The sequence below is a fragment of the Staurois parvus genome, unplaced genomic scaffold (assembly GCF_062004578.1).
Source record: "Staurois parvus isolate SC_StPar_1 unplaced genomic scaffold, SC_StPar_1.0 ptg000159l, whole genome shotgun sequence".
Lineage (NCBI taxonomy): Eukaryota > Metazoa > Chordata > Amphibia > Anura > Ranidae > Staurois > Staurois parvus.
The window spans coordinates 6,847,653-6,865,438 of record NW_028317955.1 but is presented as its reverse complement, the minus strand read 5'-3'; the positions used below and the strand labels follow the sequence as shown (position 1 = coordinate 6,865,438).

At 48.5% G+C, this 17,786-nt stretch overlaps 1 protein-coding gene across 2 annotated transcripts in view; it reads left to right on the top strand.

Annotated features, from left to right (window-relative positions):
• The first annotated feature begins 4,478 nt into the window (after positions 1-4,478).
• Positions 4,479-17,786, top strand: part of QSER1 (glutamine and serine rich 1) — a 136,950-nt gene continuing 123,642 nt past the window's right edge. For both annotated transcript variants that reach the window (XM_089675885.1, XM_089675884.1), the window contains exon 1: positions 4,479-4,831. In XM_089675885.1, the coding sequence (XP_089532011.1) occupies positions 4,728-4,831 (104 nt within the window). In that variant the 5' untranslated portion in view covers positions 4,479-4,727. The remainder of the gene's footprint in view (positions 4,832-17,786) is intronic.

Below are 17,786 nucleotides of genomic sequence, written 5' to 3'. Positions count from 1 at the left end.
GCAGCTCATCAGTGCCCATCAGTGCAGCTCATCAGTGCCTATCAGTGCAGCTTATTGGTGCCTATCAGTGCCACCTCTTCAGTGCCTCATCAGTGCCCATCAATGCAGCCTCATCAGTGCCTCCTCATCAGTGCCCATCAATGCAGCTTATCAGTGGTTGCCAGTACAGCTCATCAATACCCATCAGTGCAGCTTATCAGTGCCTATCAGTGCCACCGCAAACCGCAGCGCATTTTTAGGTGCCATTAAAATGAAATGGCGATTTGTCATGCGACAATTGCGGCAGAACCGCAGCACATTTTTAGATGCATTAAAATGAAATGGCGATTTGTCATGCGACAATTGCGGCAGAACCGCAGTGCATTTTTAGATGCATTAAAATAAAATGGCGATTTGTCATGCAACAATTGCGGCAGAACCGCATCGCATTTTTAGATGCATTACAATGAATGGCATCTGAAATTTGCATTTTGCGATTTGTTATTTTAGCAGAGCGTTTTGAAATTGTGATTCTGCCTGCGATTCAAATTGCCCATATGTGTATGGAGCCTGACGTATACCTAAATTAAAATCTTTTTTTTTTCCATTTTGGACAGCGTGGAGAGGGTTTAGAACGACTGTCAGGTTTTATTTTTGCCCATGTCCCTGTTGTGTCGGGTTTACCATTATTACTGAGAATGAAAGTGATGGAAAATCCCAAATTTTGGGTTGTTACCAGAACAGGAGTAGGGGGTAAATCTTCCAATGGGGACACCAGTTCTGGTGGCAACCAGGGATTCCATTACTTTTAAAGGATTTCCTCTCACTTCCGTTTTTTTGGACAGGAAGTGAAGGAAAATCTCCCCAAGGGGACACAGACTATAAAAAAAAAAAAATTTTGCAAACAGTAAAGGCTAGTTTAAAGGCCAGTTCACATTACATGCGTTTTAGTTGCTTTTTTCTGCATCCAAAATGCACAGAAAGTAGGTTATATGGTTGTCAATGTCATAGTTCACATCAGTGCTTGCAGTTCCAGTGCGTTCCAGACGCAGAAAAAAAGTAGAACAGGCTGCATATTGCCTGCACAGGAACACGGTAAAACGCATCAAAAACACACTGGAAATGCACCAAAAACACACTGGAATGCACGTGTCCCTATTTACATTGAAGAAAAAGAGAAGGGAAAAAATGAACTGGAATGCATCAAAAATGCACCAGAACGTGTCAAAAACGCACCGGAATGAGCCAAAAACACATATGCAGAAATGCATCTGGAACGCATCTGGACTGCATTTCTATAGTGTGAACCGACCCTAAGGGCCAGTTCACACTACATGCGTTTCAGTAGCTTTTTTTCTGTATCCAAAACGCACAGAACGTAGGTTATAAGATTGTCAGCCTGGGTTCACATATGAGGTGCGGTACATCGCACAGGAAACGCACTGCATTCCTGTGCAATACACATGCAATTTGTGTGCGGTGCGATTGGAGCCATACATTTTATATGGCTCTAATCACACCGCACCCGCTCCAAAAACATGCAGGACCAGGGGCAGACTGACAACTCGTGGGGCCCCCGGACAATATAGGGATCATGGGGCCCCTGTGTCCTTGCCCAAACTCAAAAAAGCCTATGAAAAAGGTACCAGGGGCATCTCATGGGGCCCCCTACTGACCCCGGGCCCTCGGGCAGTGCCCGAGTTTCCAAATGGTCAGTCCGTCCCTGTGCAGGACCCTTTTTTTGGTCTGTACTAGAATCAGATTGCATGGGTATTCACACCCAGGGGTGGACTGACCATTTGGAAACTCGGGTCGCCCGTGGTCAGTAGGGGGCCCCATGAGATACCCCTGGTACCTTTTTCATAGGCTTTTTCGAGTTTGGGCAAGGACACAGGGGCCCCATGATCCCCTATTGCCCGGGGGCCCCATGAGTTGTCAGTCCGCCCCTGTTCACACCTATGCGATCCGATTCTGCACATCGCACCGCATTTTGTGGACCTCTTTCAGGGTGTTGTTAACCTAACATACACACCTGCATCGGTTCGCACGAATGGGGTGCGATTCCGATGCGGTGTGGAATTCACACAGAAAACACTGCAAATTCCGCACCGCATCACTGTGAACCTGGGCTCAGTGTCATAGTTCACATCAGTGCTTGCAGTTCCAGTGCGTTTTGGACGCAGAAAAAAAAAAGTAGAACAGGCTGCATTTTTCCTGCACAGAACTGTACTGGAACACGGTAAAACGCATCAATGCACCGGAATGCACCAAAACCGCACTGGAACACACGTCCCTAATTACATTGAAGAAAAAGAGAGGGGAAAACATGAAGTGGAATGCATCAAAAACACATCGGAATGAGTAAAAAACGTGCATGCAGAAACGCATCTGGACTGCGTGTCTATAGTGTGAACCAACCTTAAGCCCGGGTTCACACTTGTGCAGTGCAGTACATCGCATTTGATTCACACAGGAACCGCACTGCATTCCTGTGCAAATCACGAGTTGTGTGCGGTGTGATCGGAGCTGTACATTTAGCATGGCTCAAATTGCAGAGCATCCGCACCAATAGGATGCAGCACCTTTTTTTGGTCTGCACTAGAATCGGATGGCATGGGCAGGGGCGGACTGACAACTCATGGGGCCCCCGGGCAATAGGGGATCATGGGGCCCGTGTCCTTGCCCATACTTAAAGCACACCCAGAAAAGCCTATAAAAGGTACCAGGGGCATTTCATGGGGCCCCCTACTGACCCCAGGCCCTCGGGCAGTGCTCAAATGATCAGTTCGCCCCTGCGCATGGGCATTCACACCTATGCGATCCGATTCTGCACATCGCACCGCATTTTGTGGACTGCTTTCAGGGTGTTGTTAACGTAACATACACACCCGCAGTGGTTCGCATGAACGGGGTGCGATTGTGATGCGGTGTGGAATTCGCACAGAAAACGCTGCAAATTCTGCACCACATCACTGTGACCCCGGGCTAAGGGCCAGTTCACACTACATGCGTTTCAGTTGCTTTTTTCTGCATCCAAAACACACAGAAAGTAGGTGATATGGCTGTCAGTGTCATCGTTCACATCAGTGCTTGCAGTTCCAGTGCGCTCCGGACGCAGAAAATAATGTAGAACAGGATGCATTTTTCTGCACTGAACTGTACTGGAACGCGGTAAAACGCATCAAAAATGCATCAGAATGCACAAGTCCCTAATTAAATTGAAGAAAAAGAGAGGGGGAAATTAACTGGAACACTGGAACGAGTCAAAAACGCATCTAAAATGCAAAAAAAAATGCAACAAGAGCAGGAAAAAAAATGTGCAAGCAGAAACGCATCCAGAAGGCATCTGGACTGTGTTTCTACAGTGTGAACCGGCCCTGAGTCTAGGTTCACACCTAAGCATTTTCTGCGTTTTGTGGAAACGCACAGCAGTCCATTTCACGATTTCCTATGGGACAGGTTCACATCTCCGCGTTTTCACCCGCTGCGTCTTATGGAAAGGGTCAGGGACTTTTTTTTTGGCGTTTTTGGTTCTATAGACTTCAATGGAGACGCTGCAGAAAAGCATGTTGTGCGTTTTTGATGTGTTTTTTGATGCGTTTTTTTCTGCCCAGCAACTAGTTGAAAAAAAAAGAAACAAAACGCATCACAGACGCATGTGCAAAAATGCAAAACGCGTCGCAAAAAGCACCGCAAAAACGGATCAAACGCAAACATGTTTGAAAGGTGGTGAGGAGGCGTTATTGAATGGGTCGCATTCGGTGGGCGGTAATGAGTGCGACAGGAGGTGAAATTCTTTGCAGCATGTGAACAACTCCATCTGTTGCTTAAGGGGAGCACTAGTGTGGTAAAAACAAGGCTGAACTGTGTGTTTTTACTGCCCCTTCCCCAACCGCACGTGTAAATGAGCCCCAATTTAGTAAGTAATGTTTCTCTTCAGCCAAGTTGTGTGGAGCAGAGAGGGACCTGAACCCTTGTCAGGCTGTGCTCGCTGTGTCCCCATCAGGGAGATCCATCCTGTCTAGCTGTCCTGGTGACCATTATTACTGAGAGAAAATCTCCAGGACAGGAATGGAGGGGAAATCTTCCATTGGGGACACTAGGTCTGGTGACAACCACTTTGCAGGGATTTCCTCTTACTTCCTGTTTTGGGAATGAGGACAGGAAGTGAAGGGAAATATCCCTATTGGGACACAGGGAAAAACCTGACAGGGGTTGTAACCCTTAATAAATAAAAAAGCAAGTTTTGTCCTTTGTTCTGTGGAAAGTATATAGAAGGACATGAAATGTGGATTTGTATGGTTCTATTTATGAGAGATTTTGCATTTATTCTGGGCGAGGAGAGAGGCATAGAAGAAGAGTGGAGTAGTAACCAATCACATGGCTGGTTTCATTTTCCCTCAGCCTGGGAGGTGAGCTGTGATTGGTCGCCCTGATCCCAGCTCCCCCGTCCTGTCACAGTGACGCCAGATGTTCCCTTTCCTCCTGGATGAGGCCTATCGCCGCCTGTACTAGGCCTCCGCTACCAGAAGGGGGAGAGGGAGGAGGCGCCGTGCCCGGTGCATCCTGGGAAATAAACCAACATGGGGAGAAGCTCCTCCAGGCTCAGCATGCACGGCCATTGCACGGAGTGAGAGCCTGAGCGGATCCTCGAAGCCTGCCGACACCCTCCTCCGTCTGCCAGCCCGGGGGAGACGATGTGACGGGGCTGCAGAGAGCACTCCCCCTACCCCCTCAGCTTCTCCCGGATGATGGACAGGAACTACCCGACCCCCACCTTCACCGACCCGCTGGCTCCGGCCTCCCCCGCCGCCTGGGCCTACGAGCGGAGCGCGCCCGGGATCAAACCCAGGTAAGCTGGGGGGACGGGGCAGGAAAGGCCGGGGATGTGAGGCCTAGGAGATCCTGTGCGCTGGAGGGAGGCGCGGCCGTGCCGCGGACACCGTCTACTCCAGGCTGGGGATCCTCCCCTTGCAGCAGGCCTTGTACACTGACACCTGGGTGGGCACAACGTGCTTCTGCCATCTCTATCATCATCCTCCACACTCAGGGCTGCACAACTCTGGACTTTTCCCCCATTACAGCCCCAGTGTGTCCAGGGACAGAGGGCTACAACTTGCAGGGACAGTCCCATTAGTGACCCCTGAGCCATGGGATTCTTCACTACTAACTAGATCTGAAGACCACTTTTCTTTTCCTATTTTAAGTTTTGGATGGAGTAGTAAAGAGTTAATACAGCTTTTTATTTTGTTGGCTGTGACCCCTGTGGGGAGATTTTTCATCACTTCCTGCTTTGGAGACACAACAGGAAGTAAGAGAAATCTCCAATGCGATCTTAAAGTTATAGTAAAGGCTCTTTTTTTTTTTTTTTACTTTTTTTTTTTTTTATTATTTTAATAATAACAAGCATGTCATACCTGCTGTGTGCAGTGATCTTTCACAGAGCAGCCCCGATCCTCTTCTTCTCAGGACTCAGCTGGTGCTCTTGGATCCCCCCTTGACCAGTGCCCCCAATAGCAGTCCACTTGCTATGGGGGCACTAGTGTGTACTTACTCGCTCTATGCATCCATTAAACATATATAGCCGTGGCTTGGCCCCGTCCCCACTCTCTCTTCAGTGGCTCAGTGGTTGTGATTGCAGTGGGAGCCAGTGAGGAGAGAGAGTCCCAGAACAGCCGAGGCTCCTGTACACAGCTGGATTGAGAGGGGGGCTCAAGTGAGTATTGGGGGGGCTGTGGGGGCTCAAGTGAGTATTGGGGGGGCTGTGGGGGAAGGTTTTTTACCTTCATGCACAGAATTCATTAAAGAAAACCTTCAGCCTTCAGAACCACTTTAAGCGATCTGGCCTCAGTTGACACGCAGAGATGAGTACTGCTTGGACCTTCATGGATAGTACTCAACTGTTTTTGTCGTAGAGATGAATCAAATCCTCCTGCATAAGTTGTACCGGTTTATCTGCAGCTGTCTTCCCCCTACATCCATTTAAATTACAGAATTGACACAGAATCTCTCAGCTCTGAAGAGCAGGGTGTGATCTGAAGTTACATCAGTGAGGAGAGCTGATTGGAGAGAATAGAGACGCCTCCATTCACACAGCACACAGGAGCAGAGCTGAGGCTGTCAGTCACAGCGTGGGCCCTCCCCTGTCAGTCACAGCGTGGGCCCTCCCCTGTCAGTCACAGCGTGGGCCCTCCCCTGTCAGTCACAGCGTGGGCCCTCCCCTGTCAGTCACAGCGTGGGCCCTCCCCTGTCAGTCACAGCGTGGGCCCTCCCCTGTCAGTCACAGCGTGGGCCCTCCCCTGTCAGTCACAGCGTGGGCCCTCCCCTGTCAGTCACAGCGTGGGCCCTCCCCTGTCAGTCACAGCGTGGGCCCTCCCCTGTCAGTCACAGCGTGGGCCCTCCCCTGTCAGTCACAGCGTGGGCCCTCCCCTGTCAGTCACAGCGTGGGCCCTCCCCTGTCAGTCACAGCGTGGGCCCTCCCCTGTCAGTCACAGCGTGGGCCCTCCCCTGTCAGTCACAGCGTGGGCCCTCCCCTGTCAGTCACAGCGTGGGCCCTCCCCTGTCAGTCACAGCGTGGGCCCTCCCCTGTCAGTCACAGCGTGGGCCCTCCCCTGTCACCATTTTTCTTTTGGTGTCAGGAAAACTCATCAAATGCATTTCATGCTGATAGCAGAGGAATGAGGCAACAGACAGAAATGACACTTAGTATTTTGGATTGAGACAAGGACACACTATAGAAGGATATGATCTGTTCCTATTTCATGTCTGAGATTTACAACCACTTTAAGCTGTGTACACACATTCAACCAGAGAGTTGAATGGGAAAAAAAAGGGACAGATCTCTGCATTCACACAAGCGATGTGGATGCAGTGATCTCTCCAGCCGAGACGTTGTATTCTGACAGTGGGAGCTATTTATTTATTTCAGGTACTTATATAGCGCCATCAATTTACGCAGCGCTTTACATATATATTGTACATTCACATCAGTCCCTAACCCTCAAGGGGCGTACAATCTAAGGTCCCTAACTCACATTCATACATACACATACTAGGGCCAATTTAGACAGGAGCCAATTAACCTACCAGCTTGTCTATGGAGTGTGGGAGGAAACCGGAGTACCCGGAGGAAACCCACACAGGCACAGGGAGAACATGCAAACTCCAGGCAGGTGGTGCCGTAGTTTGGATTTGAACCCGCGACCCTAGTACTGCCAGGCGGAAGTGCTAACTACTCCCCCCAACCAGAATACCTTGATCACTGAGTCAGTGCCGATCTAATGCTGGTTTTCCAGCATGCCCATTCGGCAGAAGCCGACTGCCACACCAACGTCTGTAGAACAGGCAGCTGTACACATAGACTGAAAGTCGTCCCGTTCTTGCTGAACCAGCCGATTTTAGGCTCATGTGTCTGGGCTTTAGATAGTTGTTACTGGAACAAGTGTCCCCATTGGATGATTTCCTCTCTGTTTCTGCTCTGGTGACAAATACACATGTTGGATATTTCCATCACTTTCTGTCCCAGTAAATGCTCCCTGTCTGGACGCTGTACTGAGCGACACTCCCCTTTAGCCTCATTCACGCATTTTTCTTGCACATTTTTTGCATAATGTGCATAGAGCAACTCAGCCATTTTTATAGGCTACCCTACGTGCAACATACACTGCAGAGTAGCTTTTTTTTTTTTTTTTTGCAGCCTTGAGCGTTGTACATTTTTCCATGCGTCTTCTTGCTGCGTTTGGGGTGCAGTTACTATAGATTCATACCTGTGTGGGTGATTGCCGCTGCAGGACCGTATCTGTTCCCGCAGCCACCAGCACAGAAATTCGCAGGAGGTGCGCGCAGGGACACCTGCGCGCACTGGAAATTAGGGGTGCACCAAAATGAAAATTCTGGTGCCGAAACTGGGAATTCAGGATGCACTTGGCCGAAAACCGGAATGGACACGGACGCTGGCAGCAGGCCGGTGTAGTGATCTGTCGGCGGTGTTCCGCTATCAAAAATTAGTCAGCAGTTACAAAAACTGTAGCTGCTGACTTTTAAAAAATAGCCACTTACCTGTCCCGCGGTGTGTCCCCCGCAGCTTTTTTCAGCTGCCGTCCTGTATTCTAGGAGGCCGGCATCTTCAGTGTGGGCACCCGGCAGTGATAGCTTGCAGCTTCACAGCCGGGTACCCATTGCGCATGTGTGAGTAGCACTTCATGAATGGTCCTGTAGTCTTCTGGGACCTGTCATGTCCCAAAAGACTACAGGGAGGGAGGACACCTTCCGATCACCTAGGCGATCGGACCGGAAATGGGAGCGGGTACCTGTCAAATTAAAGCGGAACTTCCCCTTTTGGGTGGGGCTCCGCTTTAAAGGGTGCCAGGTGCGCAGGCTGTGCATGGGATGCATGTCAGGTGCACACCTGGCACCCATCCCATGCGCAGCCGACACCCATCCCATGCGCAGCCGACACCCATCCCATGCGCAGCCGACACCCATCCCATGCGCAGCCGACACCCATCCCATGCGCAGCCGACACCCATCCCATGCGCAGCCTGCTAACCTGACACTCATCCCACACGCAGCCTCACACCGTCAGGGTGTCAGGTGCGTGGGATGGGCATCATTACCCCCCTGACACCACCCATTTTATGCATAGCATGCGGGCCCTGACACCCATTTTATGTATAGCCTGTGGCCCCTGAAACCAGTTCCATGGATAGCATGCTCCCCTCACAATGCAGCAAACTTAAAAGCAGCCCAGCTCGGTCCATCAAGCGGCGTAGCCACTAACACTGCGCATGCGCCAAGGCATCACTGCCTAGCCGCGCCTCTCTTGTAAGAGGAGGGGACAGCACATCCCACATCCTCCCCGGTCAGAACGGAGCAGGGCGGAACCAAGATGCAGCAGCACTCTCTTAATCTCCTCTACAGCACTAGCCAAAGGATATTTTCGGCACCTGTATTGGTTCGATTTTTTTTTTTTTTTTTTTTATATATCGGCAAAATGCCTATAGGGCTTATTTTGCCCAACACAATTCAGCAACTGAAATTTTGTTGCATCCCTACTGGAAATCACAGCAGCTGCTTCCTGCACTGGGAGCCACACTGCACTTGCGGTTGCCATGTGGGCTGTGATTTCAAAAATAATGCAGGACCTTTTCCCTGGGTTTTTAGGAGTGCCGACGCCCATAACTGAAAGTTATGGGAACATCCAAAATTTGTGGTTGTTGCTAGACAAGGAATAGAAAAATTATCTTCCAATGGGGACAACTTATTTCAATCACAACTAAGTTTACATGTTGCAGACTTTGCCACCCGTCTGAAAAGTAATCCATGGTGGATCACATTTCAGAAGGGCGGTTGACAGATGATGTGGAGGCAAAATATTGTCTCTTCACTGCCAGTTTTAACCCTGTAAAATGCTGCACTGCAGCTTGCAGATTCCAGGGATGGATTTTCCATGTGTACAACTCCGGCTGCCTTTGCGGCTTAAGGGCATGCAGTAAAACCACAGATCAGCAGCCTGTTTTTACCGCTCCACGATTCCAAGTGTAAATGAACCTCCAGAGGGGCTTTCTCTCCCTTCCTGTTGTGTTTTCAAGACAGGCTAAATGCATTAGTTTCCAAGGCATGAGGCCTACTAAAACCAGAAGGGGATTCTGTGTTTAAAAAGGCTTTATCCACTTTTTGTTTTAATGTTGCAGAGACTGGAGAGGTTAGAGGTCTTTTATTAGTGTCCCTGTTTGTAACACCTCTGTTTGTCTCCCTGACCATTATCACTGAGAGTGAAAGAAAATTTCAGATAGTCCCAGAACAGTAACAGAGGGGAAATTTCCAATGGGGACACCAGTTCTGGTGACAACAAGGGAATTGCCTAACTTTGGAGGGATTTCCCCTCACTTCCTATTTTATCTGTGGGACAGGATGTTGAGGTTAATCTCATTTCATGTAACAAATGGCATTTTGGCTAGAGTAAGGGAGGGTTATAACCGCTGTCAGAGATCGATAGATATACCGTATTTGCCGGCGTATAAGACGACTGGGCGTATAAGACGACCCCCCTACTTTTCCTGCTAAAATGTAGTGTTTGGGCTATACTCGCCGTATAAGACTACCCCTCTTCCAATGCACACCAGTGGGAGGAATAGTGCCCCATCATTGGTATCAGTGGGAGGAATAGTGCCCCATCATTGATGTCAGTGGGAGGAATAGTGCCCCATCATTGGTGTCAGTGGGAGGAATAATGTCCCATCATTGGTGTCAGTGGGAGGAATAGTGCCCCATCATTGGTGTCAGTGGAAGGAATAGTGCCCCATCATTGGTATTAGTGGCAGGAATAGTGCCACATCATTGGTATCAGTGGAAGGAATAGTGCCCCATCATTGGTATCAGTGGTAGGAATAGTGCCCCATCATTGGTATCAGTGGTAGGAATAGTGCCCCATCATTGGTATCAGTGGCAGGAATAGTGCCCCATCATTGGTATCAGTGGGAGGAATAGTGCCCCATCATTGGTATCAGTGGCAGGAATGGTGCCCATCATTGGTATCAGTGGCAGGAATGGTGCCCATCATTGGTATCAGTGGCAGGAATAGTGCCCCATCATTGGTGTCAGTGGGAGGAATAGTGCCCCATCATTGATGTCAGTGGGAGGAATAGTGCCCCATCATTGATGTCAGTGGGAGGAATGGTGCCCCATCATTGGTGTCAGTGAGGGGTGGAATAGTGCCCCATCATTGGTGTCAGTGGGGGGTGGAATAGTGCCCCATCATTGGTGTCAGTGGGGGGTGGAATAGTGCCCCATCGTTGGTGTCAGTGGGGGGTGGAATAGTGCCCCATCGTTGGTGTCAGTGGGGGGGGAATAGTGCCCCATCGTTGGTGTCAGTGGGGGGGGGAATAGTGCCCCATCGTTGGTGTCAGTGGGGGGGGGAATAGTGCCCCATCGTTGGTGTCAGTGGGGGGGGGAATAGTGCCCCATCGTTGGTGTCAGTGGGGGGGGGAATAGTGCCCCATCGTTGGTGTCAGTGGGGGGGGGAATAGTGCCCCATCGTTGGTGTCAGTGGGGGGGGGGAATAGTGCCCCATCGTTGGTGTCAGTGGGGGGGGGGAATAGTGCCCCATCGTTGGTGTCAGTGGGGGGGGGAATAGTGCCCCATCGTTGGTGTCAGTGGGGGGGGGAATAGTGCCCCATCGTTGGTGTCAGTGGGAGGAATAGTGCCCCATCGTTGGTGTCAGTGGGAGGAATAGTGCCCCATCATTGGTATCAGTGACACCAATGATGGGGCACTATTCCTCCCACTGAGACTTGCTGACCCTGTTCTCGTATGGTGCTGCTGCAGCCAGCATATGTGGTTGCAGCAGCACCTCTACACAGAACACTTACCTGCTGCTCCGGCACTCAATTTTCGCGGGGCCGCTCGGCTCCGCCCCCTCGCCGGTGATTGGCCGCCTGTGTGCCTTTCCTGAGCTACAGTTCTGGCGGCCAATCACCGGTGAGGAGGCGGAGCCGAGCAGCCGCACGAACATCCAGTGGCCGAACTGAAGGAGACGCCGCGCTTCCTGGACCGGATCGTCGTGGGACTGGATCCAGGTAAGAGACATCAGCCCCTGCAAACCCCTGTACTTAATGCCGCAGCCCCCCTAACATGTGTACCGGCGTATAAGACGACCCCCGACTTTTGAGAAGATTTTCAAGGGTCAAAAAGTCGTCTTATACGCCGGCAAATACGGTATATATATATATTTTTTTGTCACTGTGTCCCATGGAGATTTCCCTTCCTGTTCCAAAGCCAAACAGGAAGTGAGATGAAATCCCTGCAAATGAAGGAAATTCCCTGGGGAGCCCCAGGTCACCAGAACCAGTGTCCTCATTGGTGGATTTCCCCTCTCTTACTTTTCTAAAATGTAGGATTTTCTTTTACTTTCACTTTCAATAATGGTAAACAGAAAAAATGGCAATAAAAACTGGCAAGTGTACTAATTCCTCTACACTCTATCCAAAACTTAAACGTTTTGCCTTATGTTATACTTGAAGGTAAAAAAAGCCTTCTGGTGCAGCTACCTTCAGGACCCCCCCCAATATACTTTCCTGAGCCCCATTTGGATCCAGCGATGTGCATGAGAGTAGGGGCTCCCCTGGGTCTCGGTCTCCTCATTGGCTCACACAACGGGGGGGCGGGGGCGGTCTGAGCCTGGCTCCGTGTGTAAATGGACCACAGCTTGGGAGTGAGCCTGCCAAGTGCCCCCATAGCAAGAGGCTTGCTATTGGGGCACTTGGCAGGGGGGAGGAGCCAGGACTGCTAGCAGGGGATCCAAAAAGGTGCATGGGGGCTGATGTATGCAAAACCATTACACAGAGGAGGCAAGTATAACATGTTTGTTAAAAAATAAATAAATAAACCTTTTTAGAATCACTTTTATTCAGCTCTATGCAACAGATTTTTTTTTTTTGTATTGAGCCATTAGGACTCGAGCACAAGTCATTGAGCTGCATTGATCAACACTCATCAACACAGGTTCAACACAAGGACACATAGTTTTCTATGTGCCCTGTTCACATCATACGTGTGCGTTGGTGTGCTCTGCATACAAATGCATTTTTACTTGGTGCATACCAAGTGAACAGGGCACATAGAAAACAGGTATTTTTATGTGCCCTTGTGTTGATCAATGCAGTTGTTCACAGGTTACAGACATAAAAAAAAAAACCCACAACGGATGAAAAGGTAGGCTTTCATTTCAATATCAGATGTCAAATTTTGATTGAAATACACCTTTAAGTTATGACTGAAAAATACAGAACTATATACTACATATCCTATACTAGGGTCACTTAAACTGATTTTAATGGGGTAGTACAATAAATATTTTACAGCCTTCTGTACATGGACAATAATGCAGGGTAGAGAAAAGTGACAGAAGCACGGCTGTGGCGACAAGTGTCACTGCCCAAGAGAATAGGTAAAAAAAAAAAACAAACAAAATGACAATAGTTCCCAAATACACAACGACCAACCTTGCATGACAGAAATATGGCACTCATAAAAAAGTTACCTGCCAGTTATGGTGACCTGATGGTTTCAATACATTCCAAGTCAATGACTCGAAACAGAATGAGCAGATTTAAGAAATCAGAAAAAAGTCACAAGTCCATAATTAGTCATTTTTTTTTTTTTTCTGGGTCAGGAAGGTTAGCCAGGCATCTAGGCATTTCACAAGGGGTCAACAATAGAGACTCTGCCATTTATACTACAGTGCTCTCCCACTGCACCCTCTTTCTTCACTACTGTCACAAAATATCCAGTGCTTCTGGGTAATAAGGGGGACATTGCGGCCTCCGTCCATAATGCAATGACTTAGAGGGTGATTACTTTACCAGAACACTGCCATCTGACTGGGGGGAGGCAACATCATGACCCAGTGTGAGCTTTACTCAACACCCAGTATTTTCTGCTGGCTGAGATTCAGGAAAGAGCATTGGGTGAACCCTGCGAGGATGAGGTGGTTGAGGATTGGCCTTTGAATACTCAGAGTGCCAGGTGCGCAGGCTGTGCATGGGATGCATGTCAGGTACACACCTGGCACCTATCCCATGCGCAGCCTGCTCACTTGACACTCATCCCACGCGCAGCCTCACACCGTCAGGGTGTCAGGTGCGTGGGATGGGCGTCATGACCCCCCTGACACCCATTTTATGTATAGCCTGCGGCCCCTGAAACCAGTTCCATGGATAGCCTGCTCCCCTCACAATGCAGCAAACTTAAAAGCAGCCCAGCTCGGTCCATAAAGCGGCGTAGCCACTAACACTGCGCATGCGCCAAGGCATCACTGCCTAGCCGCGCCTCTCTTGTAAGAGGAGGGGACAGCACAGCCCACATCCTCCCCGTTCAGAACGGAGCAGGGCGGAACCAAGATGCAGCGGCAATCTCCTCTCCAGCACTAGCCAAAGGATATTTTTGGCACCTGTATCGGTTCGATTTTTTTTTTTTTTTTTTTTATATCGGCAAAATGATGTTAGGGCTTATTTCGGCCTAAACAATTCAGCAACTGAAATTTTGTTGCATCCCTACTGGAAATCACAGCAGCTGCTTCCTGCACTGGGAACCACACTGTACTTGCGTTTGCCATGTGGGCTGCGATTTCAAAAATAAAGCAGGGACCTTTTCCCTGGGTTTTTTCTTTCTTCACTACTGTCACAAATATCCAGTGCTTCTGGGTAATAAGGGGGACAATGCGGCCTCCGTCCATAATGCAATGACCTAGAGGGTGATTACTTTACCAAAACAGTGCCATCTGACTGGGGGGAGGCGACATCATGACCCAGTGTGAGCTTTACTCAACACCCCGTATTTTCTGGTGGCTGAGATTCAGGAAAGAGCATTGGGAGAACCCTGCGAGTATGAGGTGGTTGAGGATTGGCCTTTGAAATTTTTGATCCATGTATGGCCAACCTTACCTGGTCACTATGCCATGAAGGTGCACAGTGACAGGGTCTCTAATGGAAACATGCACTGAAAATGAAACGACAAGCCAACCTCTCCCTACAAACTGGGTAGAAGGTCCTTCAGTGTGTTTATTTACCTTCCCAGCAAAATTCACTATCCAGGGCACATGCTCATGGTCTTCCTGCCCTCCCACAATGCACTGCTTGGTGTCTGAGTGACCAACTACATTGCCCACGCTCAGGGTATTATTATTATTATACAGGATTTATATAGCGCCAACAGTTTGCTCAGCACTTTACAATATAACGGGGGACAATACAGCAACAATACAGTTCAATACAAGAGGGATTTGAGGGCCCTGCTCCTTGGAGCTTACAATCTAGGAGTATTTACATATTTTCTGTACAGGGGGCACAGCAAATGAATAAATGCACCAGATAGTGTCCTGTTAAGGGGGAGCGAGTTTATGTTTTTGTATTTTTTTTTTTTTTTTTTTTAACATGTCCACTTTAAACATGAAGCAAAAAAAAAAAAGCATTATAAAACAGCATTAACACAGATTTCTTTGAGTCGGCTTGAACTGTGATATAGGTGAAATATTCCCAAGCATACCCACTGCAGGTCTTTGCTGTATCCCACATACAAAATTGTAACAAACTCATTAGCACTGTCATATTTTTATTTTTTTTTGTATCATGTCCAGCAATCAGATTCAAACTTGCCCTGGAAGTTTTTTTTTTTTTTTTTTAGGATTGGTGGGACAGAAAGAATGTTATGGAGCATGTTTCAAAACGTGCGCTCTAGGTAACACTGAGTTTGTCTATGAATTCTGGTTGCCATACATTACACAAAATTCAGATTAAATTAAAGCGGAACAACACAGTGTCTGAGCATCACAAACCGAAAACACGTTTTAATTTTTAATATCAAATCATACTTCCCCATCCATCCATCCATGTCTCAATGCTTTATTTTGCTGAGACATCACTTAGAAAAACACCCCCAAGTATTTTTGCCCGTGGCGATCTTGAGTAAGGGCAGATGATTCATGTAGCAATTACTTCCTGAAATCTATCTCCCCTTAGCTCAGGCATACAGGCAGGAGGGTTTGCTTAGCTGACAAAACCCCTCCTGAAGACTCCTGGGATATATGTCATCATTTTGCCTAGGCATGAAAGTCAATAAATAACTAAAGAAATGTAAAAAAACAGTTTAAAACAAGTAAATCTGATATACTTTCCTATCTATTTTCTAATGCTAGCAGCATAAGGAGTCCATGCTGATTGAGAGAGTGAAGTTCTTTAAACGCTGAGGTTCCAGTAGGAGATTTGCACTGTTTGATGGACAGCATTAGTTGCTCTGATTTTTTTTTTTTTTTTTTTCAGTTGAATGGGGTGAGATATACAGCGAAACTGTTTTCACATTTACTATACCTATTGTCATTTTGTTAATCTGACGCCTGCCCTTTTTGGCTGCTCATAACTTTAGTTTCTTCTATTCCTGCACCATTATTGACATTATGCTGCTTGATCAACCCTTAGGATTGGTTCACATCTGTGCGGGTGCCGCCGCTGCGGATCCGCACGAAAATCCGTGCAGCCGCACCACCCACACAGAGGAATGCGGACCTGCGGGCGGGTGTCATTAGTTCTAATGGCACGCCGCACGCACTGGAAAACGCAACTGTACTGGGAACCGAGGTTCCTGTGCGGGCTGCGTTTTCAGAAGTGCAGGGACTTCTTCCCTGCGTGTCACGTGGCACAGGAGTCCATTCAAACTAATGGGCTGTTGTGCCCGCACGGCCGCACCGTGGGGGATTTACTAAAACTGGTGCAGCTGTGCATGGCAGCCAATCAGCTTTTAACTTCAACTTGTTCAGTTAAGCTTTGACAAAACCTGGAAGCTGATTGGTTTCTGTGCAGAGCTGCACCAGGTTGTGCACTCTCCAGTATTAGTAACCCCCAGTGTGTCTGGCAATTCTACAATATAGTCATCTTCATGGTATGTCTCATATTAGAGCAAAGGTGTGTGTGTGGTTCCAGAACGGGCAAAATTGAGTTGGAGTCCTGGCAGGTACAACAGTGAGTGGGGGGAACATAGAGGCACAGTTGGGATGGGGTAGTGGAGGAGAGGTTAGTGTACAGGTTTGGTGGTGAAGGATGACTTGCGGCAGTGGTATGTTGACCATTGTATTGCCTCGTGCTACTCCAGCTTATCGAAAACTGTTCTCTCTCATCTCAACAGCTGCAGAATACAGAGTGATTGCAAACCACGTTTTTAAAGACTAACCCCCTGGTGCACACATGTGCAGGCCGTGTTTTGCGTGGGCACGAGAGCCCATTCATTTGAATGGATTCCCGTGCCCATGGACATGCAGAGAAGTCCCTGCACTTCTTTGGAAACTGCAGCCCGCACGGGAACCTCGTTTCCCAGTACGGATGTGATTTCCAGTGCGGGCAGCGTACCATTAAAATTAATGGCACCTGCCCGCTGGTCCACATTCTTCTGTGTGGGTGGTGCGGCTGCACGGATTTTTTTGTGGATCCGCAGCGGCACCACCCGCACATATGTGAACCTAGCCAGAGGGTCTTTACACACAGGACGGACCTGTTTAGCCTATCCGCTTGCTCAGCAGGGGATCTTGCCACTGATCAAGTAGATGACAGGGCTGTGTCCACTCCGCTGACACAGAGCAGTTTGATGTCCTCAATGGATGGTCTGATAGAAACGGACCGCCTGTCTGTTTGCATCCGACCCGATCCGATGTACAGAAGGGGCATTGGATCCCCATCCGTCCTTTTTTTTTTTTTTTTTTTTTTTTTTTTTTTTTTTTGCGGATCGGATTGGATATTGGAGGGTGTAAACTGAGACATGTTGGCCATTGACTAAGTGCACTTTTTTCGGTCATGCCCCTTTGACAGAAGCTAGCCCGGCTGCTGTACACATGAGCTGCATGTGCCTGACATTCGGCCCGTGTGTACTAGGCTTAAGGCTAGTTATGCACTGCTTGAATTTCGACCTATTCTTGCTGAATTAGCCTAAATTCATGTAGTGGATGGCCTTGTCGGCACACTCCCTCTTGCCAGAAGCTGATTTTGCTGTTGATTGGCAAAGGAGTCTCCTAAATATTTGCACTGTGTGCCTCCTGAGTGAATGTAAATGCTGGGGTTGGATGCACAGGGGCAAAACACACATTAACTGCTTAGAAACCCCTGATGTGTGTTTGCATTAAGGGACTGGCAGCCCGAGCCTCCATTAAAAAAAGGTGATTTCAGATCCTTTGAGCTATGAAGATGAATTTCTGCACAATACCTTTAACTACAGAGATGAATGAGGACTGTTGTATGTGTGCAGATATTTACCAAATTGTAGCAATA